Below are 9,056 nucleotides of genomic sequence, written 5' to 3' on the forward strand. Positions count from 1 at the left end.
ACACACACACACACACACACACACCCACTATCATGACCCTATTTCTACCTTGATAATATGGCTAGACCAGAGCATGTACACTGGTATGATAAGTGCTGGAAACACAGGAAATCCAGGACAGATAAACCCCTCAGGACCAATAATGAGAGTAGCTATCGATACCAGGAGGGTAAGGGGGAGAAGGGAGAACCAATCACAATGATCGACATATAATCCCCTCCCAGGGGAACGCACAACAGAAAAGTGGGTGAAGGGAGACAGGGGTTGGTGTAAGACATAAAAAAAATAAATTTATGGATTATCCAAGGGTTCATGAGGGAGGTAGGGTGGTGGAGGCAGGGGGAATGAGCTGATACCAAGGGCTCAAGCAGAAAGAAAATGTTTTGAGGATGATGTACAACATATTTACAAACGTGCTTGACACATGGATATATGTATATATGGATTGTGATAAGAACTGTAAGATGATAAAAACCTATAAAATGATTTTTTTTTAAAAAGACCAGCGCTTAAATTGCTGCTCTTCAGTTGAAAGAAGAAAAGTAATTATAAGTTGTGGATCAAGTGCGGATAAACCAAAGCCATCAAGTCAATTCCAGTTCATAACCCACTAGGACAGTTGGACTGTTCATAGGGTTTCCGAGGCTATAATCTTCATGGTCGCAAACTGCCTCACCTTTCTCCCACAAAGCACTGAACCACTGACCTTGCTGTTAGCAACCCAAACCCCACTGAGCCATCAGGGCTCCTTTAAGTACCGATACAAAGTCACATTGTTGGTAAATCATCACATATCTACCCACACAATAGAGAAAAACTTCTCTTTATAAAACCAAAGTTCCAATCTTTTCAGTTGCTTAGGCCTTAAAATTTTCAAGCTCCCTACATTTTCTCATCGCCACACTGAGGAGCCCTGCTTGTGAGTTGGGCTGCTAAATACAAGATCAGCAGTTTGAACCCACCAGCAGCTCCAGAGGGGAGAGACACAGCTTTCTACTTCTACATAAAGTCTCAAACACACAGCTCAGGTTTATCTCTTCCAGCAGGCTGCTCTGAGTGGGAATGACTTGACATTTGCAATTAACTGATAAGAGATTTAATGTTCTTGACTAACATTCATGTACAAGGGGACTTCGAAAAGTTCATGGAAAGATTTTATTCTCATTCCATTTTTCCATGAACTTTTGAAGGCCCCTCGTTTTAGTGCAATGTAATCCCAACTATTCCTTTAGTTTGCCATCCTTCAAAGGTCTCCTAAAATTGTGTTTAAGAGCCCTGGTGGCATAGTGGGTTACCCACTGCTCTGTAAACCACAAGGTCAGTTGTTTGAAACCCTCAAGGGCAGGTCTACCCGGTCCTGAAGGGTCGCTAGGAGTCGGAATCGGCGTGAAGTCAGTGAGTTAAAAGTATTCTAGTGAAATAGAAGATGGGTCCTTGAGCTTCCCCGGATTTAGCAACAGATCCTGTGTAGATAATTCTACTCAAAATAACTATGGTTATGTTACAGACCTTTACTCAATAATTTGAACTAAATATTTTTGTTTTCTCTCTATATGTTTCTAGCTAACTTAGTGCTCCATCAGACTGTGGAGCGTATTCATGTGGGGAAAAAATACGGTGATATTCCTCGAGGGATTTTTGTGGTCAGAGGAGAAAATGTGGTCCTACTAGGAGAAATAGTAAGTGAACACTATTAAGCTGCTGTGGATTTCAATATTAAACTAGCTAAGTTCCTTTTTGTCTTTCCAAGAGTAGGCCAATGTTGCCCACATTTTATGTAGGTTCTTATAGACAGAAGGAATTTGTGGAAAATAGTTAACTTTGTTTCAGTGCCTTTCCACGGCTTAAAGATTGTTATCCCATTGACTGCATATATATATATATATATGTTTATTAATATATTTCTGAAATCAGCTGTAGCAGAAAATTTTAAAAACTAATTTTTAACAGAATAATTCTGTAAAGTATATGATTTGCATGTTAGAATATTTTTCAGTCATTTAAACAATTGGTTACAATTAATTTTTCATTATATAAAGTGGTGGTTAAGGGAAAGACATGTTGCATATTGCAGTGTGATAACCGTATTTTTTAAAGGGGAAAGAAAATGACTACAGGAATAGCCTTTCAGTTAACTATACTGAAAGTGGGACTCATTCCCCTGCGCCCATGACTCACTGCAGGAAGACCAGCTGTTAGGTGAAAGGTTAAACCAGATCTGGAGTGTAGTTGCTTTACCTCTTGTTTGTTTTACTTAAATATATACACACTTATACACAAAGCTATTAGAAAATTACTTTCTATATATAAAACTATTAGAAATAATCTAAGACTTTTAAGAAGATAGAACAGGATTTCATGAAATTTTTTACATGAAAATTTACTTTTTAAAGGGACTTTATTTAAAGCCTTTAGCTTTATCCTATTGATTATGAATACTGGGTTTGCCAGAAAATTCAAAATCTTTTTAAGAGTAGTTGAAATTAAGACATCTTTGTAGTGGTTTGTTTGTAGCTATTTTAACAATAAGCCACTTGAGAAAATGAGACAATTTTACCCAGGTTGGTTTGAAAACCTCCTGTTAGAAATAGCTAGGAAAAAAAAAAAAAGAAATAACTAGAAATAACTACATATATACTCGTGTATAAGCCGAGTTTTTCAGCACATTTTTAATGCAGTTTTTGTGGTAAAATTAGGTGCCTCGGCTGATATTTGTGTCGGCTTATACTCGAGTATGTACGGTAATACTATTAATACTGCCCAACTGCTGCTGGTGTGAAATGTGTGAAATAATGTTTTCTTTTCACAGTATTTTTGTGGTTGATCCTTTTGGCTATGTTTAAGGATTTACAGTTTTGAAAACTCAAAGGGGCAGTTCCACTCTCCTGTAGGGCCACTATAAATTGAAATCAACTCTATGGCATTGAGATTATTTGTTTTCTGTTTAATCATAAGTAATTATCTCATCTTATACAGATGCTGAAATAAAACAGTCTTCTGTGGGGGTGAGGGCATGAGTAAATGACATTAAAGTACTTTGTTAGCATGTTTAGAGAAACTGACCCGTCTTTGGATGGTGGGACTATGGGTGATTGTTTTTTGTCTGTTTTCATACTTTAATTTTTAAAGAGGAACCATAATATAATTTACTTTTTTGTCATAATTTAATTTTTAAAGAGGAAACATTACTTCAAAATGGAGAAAAGATTTAATTTCAAGTGTTTATGGGAAGGTATAAAAAAAACAACCAGAATATTTTCCCCCCCAAAGTATGTATTTAAATTGTTTTTTACAATACAGCCTTATCACCTTCAAAGTACTCTCCATTACACATAATACATTTGTCAAATCTGAAGTTTCATTCTTGGAAATATTTTTCAAACTCATCTGTTAGATGTCTAATAGCACCTACCTCATTTTTTTCTTCACCTCTTCTACTTTGTTAAATTGCTGTCCTTTCATGTCCCTCTTCATTCACAGAAACAAAAAGAAGTTGCAAGGAGTGAGGTCAGGTAAGGTACAGTTTTTTTGCCAAAAACTGGCGCACTGAGATGACTGCATGAGCAGGTGTGCATTGTCATGATGGCAAAACCAGTCCCCCATCTGCGACAAATCAGGCCGCCTTTGTCATGCACTGTTACATTGTCTTTTCAGAACCTCTATATGGAAAGCCTAATTAACAGTCTGACCTGGTGGAATAAACTCCACATGCACTGTGAGTCAACAGTCAACATTTTTGTCTGTTCAGGAAGTTGAGGGACATCCAGAACAAGGTTTGTCAGCATTTGACGGTTCACCTTTTTTGAAACGAGAAAACCACTCGTAGAGTTGAGTTTTTCCCATAGCACTGTTCTGGTAAGCTGTGTTGAATATCACAAACCATTTCTGCGGCATTTTTCCTGAGCAGGAAACAAAATTTTACAGCCACATGATGTTCTTTTGAATCGGACATCACAAAAAAATAAGTGAAACTGCTTTTATGAAAAAATTCACTGTGACCAGAGAACCTTCCCAGACAACGCCAGTGGGTGCACTAACTCGGAACAAGTTACTCAGTGCTCCCCTAGTGGGGAAAATGCATACTACAAGAGCTCTGCCCAGCGCAATTCTGGTTTTAGGGGGGAGTACCCCCTTGTATGTACTCTGCTTGCACATCATAGTGCTAAACAGAAGAGTCAAGCTTTCTGTGTCAGTTATAATTTTGTCTTGGGGGGGTGTCTGTGTTTCTCTGTGTGAGAGAGAGAAATAGACAAGTGTTTGTATTTGAAAAATCATTGTTTCTTGGAATCCCTTTATGGAAAAAAGTACTCGTTTTATTTTAATATGCAGAATTTTGCACCAGCATTATTTAAAGACACATGATTTAGGAATGCTTGCATAATCATATGACACAACAGTCAGTCTGAAATTATGTATCAGTCCCCAGAAAACTCATACCCAGAAATCATTTAGTTTCTATAAACAAATGCATTGCTTAAGAAGTCACTGGATTCTGCCTCAAGGACAATGATTTGCACAGCCTTAAGTAACATATCTGATTATTGGGAAGTAGCATCATAACAACTGGCTCATTGAGTAACATACTGAATAGCCCAGGGGGCCGTATACTGAGAACACCGTGTTCCCTTCTGCTGCTACCTATGGGTAATGATATCAAGCTGCATATGATCATCTGTCTCTTGCTTGGTCCTATTGACTTCTGACACAGGGAAGGGCTAACTTATGTAATTTAGGTGGCTTACCTTCTGACCTCTGTGGTGACAGGCCTATATCTGATATCCGCAGCCTTGTGGGTTCTGAGGCCTTGGCAACATGTGAACATTCGTGTCTAGTTGTTAGCTGGGGACATCTGGAGCTCTTGTGTGTGTGCCTATGCCTTACTAATATTTTATGCTTCCAAGTCATTGAGGAGGAAGGGCGAAAAACAACCCCCTTCCTGTAAACCTTTCCACAATACACTGCGAGAATAAGGCCTGTTTTTAAGCCAGGGATTTTAAGGAGAAACGACAGGATCTGTGGCTAGTGAGAAAGAAAGGCTCTTCTGCATGATGAAATAATTATTCAATGTAAAGTATTGGAAAATATGACACATTTTTATGTCATATCAAGTAAAACAATTCAGTTAATTTTTGAATTGTGGGTTTGTATATATACACCTAGAAAAATTGAAAGGTATTCACCTAAATGTTCTCTTCTCCATCCTGGAACTATGCATAATTAAGATTTCATTATGTTTTTTTCTTCTAAAATTTTCACATGAGAATATAGATTTTAAATAAGGGGAATTTTTTTTACTGAACAAAAAGTTAAAATGTATTGGGCCCAAACTAGCTTAATAGCTTGACTGATATGCTAAGGTTTTCTCTAGAAGCCTATTGCCATCAAGAGCAAAAGAATCTTGTCTAAAGACTCCTAAGTAGGACAGCTTATTCTCTTTAAAAGTGGGGTGGGCAGTATGAAACCTGAATCAGTGCTTTTTACCTTCTGACTGAGCAGCTACCCCCAGGAATGAAGGGACTTGATCATGTGAAAATACAAGAAACATCAAAAGTCACTTTGGTCTAGTAACTTGTCTTGTATTCTCTGGAGTTGGGAAGATAGCTGCTTTAAGAGAAGTTAGTCCTTAACTAACTAGGATTCTCAATAACCTAAAGTTTTGTTAAGAGCTTGCATGGTGCAGATATGCGGGGCTACCAAAAGGTTGGTGGTTCAAACTCACCCAGAGGTGCCTTGAAAATAAGGCCTGATGACCTGCTCTGAAAGGTCACAGTTTTGATACCCTATGGAGCCAGGTCTCTTTTGCATACACAACTCACAATAATAAAGCTGTGTTATACACCGATACCAATCCCTATTGCCCACTTACATGTATAGTGTTTGTACTGGACAGTACCTTAGAAAAAAATGGAAAAATACTCTGCTGGGCAGAGCTTTCGTAGTACAAATTTTTTCCACTAGGCCAAGTATTGAGCAGCTTGTGCTTTGATTTAGTGCACCCAGTGGCATCGCCTGGGAAGGTTCTCTCTGGTCAGTGAATTTTTTCATAAAAGCAATTTTGTTCGAACCTCGTTTTTGTGATGGCCAATTTAAGAGAATAGGCTGTGAAATTGTGTTTCCTCCTCGGGAAAAATGCCGCAGAAACTGTTGTGATGTTGAACACAGGTTACCAGAACAGTGCTATGGGAAGAACTCAACTGTACGAGAACAGTGCTATGGGAAGAACTCAACTGTACGAGTGGTTCTCTCATTTCAAAAAAAGGTGAAACATCGGTTGCTGACATGCCTCTTTCTGGACATCCCTCAACTTCCCGAACAGACAAAAACGTTGACTTGTAGTGCATTTGGAGTTCATTCCACCAGGTCAGACTGTTAATCAAGCTTTCCAGATACCGGTTCTAAAAAGATAGTATAACTGTGTGTGATGACAAAGGCCTGATCTGTGGGAGACGGGACTGGTTTTGCCACCATGACAATACCTGCTCATGCAGCCATCTCAGTGCACCAGTTTTTGGCAAAAAGCAGCATGCCTCTCTTGCCCCACACACCTTACTCACCTGACCTTGCTCCTTGCTTCTTTTTGTTTCATGAATGCAGAGAGACATGAAAGGACTGCAATTTGATGATCTAGAGAAGGTGAAGAAAAAAGCAAGTGAGGTGCTGTCAGCCATCCTAACAGATGAGTCTGAAAAATGTTTCCAAGAATGGAATCACAGATTTGACAAATATATTAAGTGTAACAAAGAGTACTTTGAAAGTGATAAGGTGGTGATGCAAAAAAAAAAAAAAAATGTAAACACATTGCTTTGTGGGGGAAAATTACATTTTGAGAGGGGGGTGCCCCTTCATATTCTAAAGTAGTGTTGCCAGCCCTTTCTTTGAAAACATCATCAGTCCCTAAAGGAAAGATATTTCAGCCTTATCCCAGTCTTATGAAAAATAACCCAAGCCTAGCTTAAGAATCCATGTGCATTTAGAAATAGAATGTTTTCAAGGGTAGAGGGATTGGGGGGAGGGAGGGAGGAGGTTGCAATAGGGGGAGGGACCTCATCATAAGGCTGGATATAAACTCCTCTCCCCAAGGGGGACAAATCACAGAAATGTGGGTGAAGGCAGACAACAGACAATGTAAAACATGAAATGACAATAATAATATAGGATTGATAAAGGATTCATGAGGATGGGAGAGTGAGGAAGGAAGAGGAAAAAATAGAAGGTGATACCAAGGGCTCAAGTAGAAAGAGAATGTTTTGGAAATGTTGATGGCAACATAGGTTCAAGTGTGCGTAATACAATTAAATGATGGATTGTTAGAAGATTTGTAAGAGCCCCCCAATAAAATGATTAATTAAAAAGCAATAAAAGTTAAAATGTATAAATAATGTTTTCTTATGTTAGGTCTTCAAATGACGTTTTTCAATTCTCCTTGTTTGTAGGACTTGGAGAAGGAGAGCGACACCCCCCTCCAGCAGGTGTCGATTGAAGAAATCCTAGAGGAGCAAAGGGTGGAACAGCAGGCCAAGCTAGAAGCAGAGAAGCTGAAAGCGCAGGCTCTGAAGGATCGAGGCCTCTCCATTCCCCGAGCAGAGGCTCTGGACGAGTACTGAGCCTTTGCTCCAGGCCAGGAGCACGAGCTGTCACCTTTGACCAGAGACTGCTGCATTTTGAAAAATCCTTTTTATTTTAAATTCTTTACTGATGTAACCTGACGAAATCATGTGGTGTTTTTGTTTTTTTGTTGTCTGTTTTTAATAACAAAATCATTGTGAAGAGAGTGGCCTGGACTCCTTTCTCACGTCACTGTGGAGCCAGCAGCTACTTCTTTATTTTGCTTGCCTTGTTCACATTAGGCTTTATAAGGGACATTCTTTATTTGTAAATAAAGTAAATAAGTGAATCTCAAAACTCTCAATTTATCCCCCACATTTACGTTGCCTTCAATGAACAGGTAAAATTAATACTCTGCTTTCAAAGGTATGAGCAGTCTACACTGGAATTTCCCCCTTCTGTCACAATTTCAAGTTGCTAGTTACTTATAAAGAGATATTTTCTTACTACCTATCCTGGGAGTCGTGTTCTTTTTTCATGTTTGTTAAGAAACAAAGGTTTGAGCTCAAAGAGAAAGCTTCCAGTAGTTTTCCAGTAACTGATTATTAACAGGAGTCGAACATTTGAGAAGGTGGAGCGCTAGTGGTGCGGTGGGGTGGTGCGATGGGGTAGATGTTGGGCTGGGGAGCATGGTGATAGAATGTTTCACTTTGTGTGCAAGAGACAAGGAGCCCTGGTGGCACAGTGGGTTAAGCATTGAGCCACTAGCCAGGGTCAATGATTCAAACCCACCAGACATGCTGGTATGCTCCTGCAAGACGTATAGCCTCAGTACTCTCCTTAAAAAAAAATCCTGCCATGAAGTCGATGCTGACTTATAGCGACCCTGTAGCATAGGATTTAGAACTCCCCGTGTGTGTTTCCAAGACTATAACTAGGAGTGTAAGCCCATCTTAGGTTCACTCTGAAGTCAAAATGGCATCAATAGCAGCAGTAGGTGTGATGATTTCATGGACGTTTCTTTGCTCGTGTGAAAGACTGTGCATCTCTTGCCCAGCCACCACCTGTCAGTGGAGATGTGCGCATTGCTATGATCCAGAGCAGGTTCTCACTGAACATCTAGACTAAGACTATAGAAAGAGACCTGGCCATCTACTTTAGAAAATAGCAATGAAAATTAAGTCCCAGTGATCCTATTTGGTTGTCATGGGGTACCAGGAAGCAGTGGCCAATTTGGTGGCTGTATCTGAGAAACAACACTGTTGCTCTCACTTTCCTCTTACCAACAGCTATTCTAAACCAGTTCCCATGGTCCTCTAACATCTTCCAAAGCGGCTTTTTCTCTAAATCTATTAATGCAGGTCAGTTGTCTAGCCATTGGAACTGAGTTCTGTGTGTGTGTCAGCCAAGACAGTGATACTGTTTTTTGTGTGCTTGTTGAACAGCAATTGTATAGCAAATGTAACAGACTCCTTTAAGAAAGTAGTCTGGTAAACAAGTGGCCCTCTAGC

General features: G+C 39.3%; 1 protein-coding gene across 1 annotated transcript in view; it reads left to right on the forward strand.

Moving 5' to 3' along the window:
- Nucleotides 1–8,058, forward strand: part of LSM1 (LSM1 homolog, mRNA degradation associated) — a 14,753-nt gene extending 6,695 nt beyond the window's left edge. Inside the window, 2 exon segments of the mRNA XM_045286865.1 lie at nt 1,508–1,679; nt 7,434–8,058. Coding sequence (XP_045142800.1) covers nt 1,508–1,679; nt 7,434–7,604 — 343 coding nt within the window. The 3' untranslated portion in view covers nt 7,605–8,058.
- The last annotated feature ends 998 nt before the right edge of the window (nt 8,059–9,056 follow it).

This window comes from Echinops telfairi, unplaced genomic scaffold (genome assembly GCF_000313985.2).
Source record: "Echinops telfairi isolate 266 unplaced genomic scaffold, ASM31398v2 ScPeMD7_9;HRSCAF=40, whole genome shotgun sequence".
Lineage (NCBI taxonomy): Eukaryota > Metazoa > Chordata > Mammalia > Afrosoricida > Tenrecidae > Echinops > Echinops telfairi.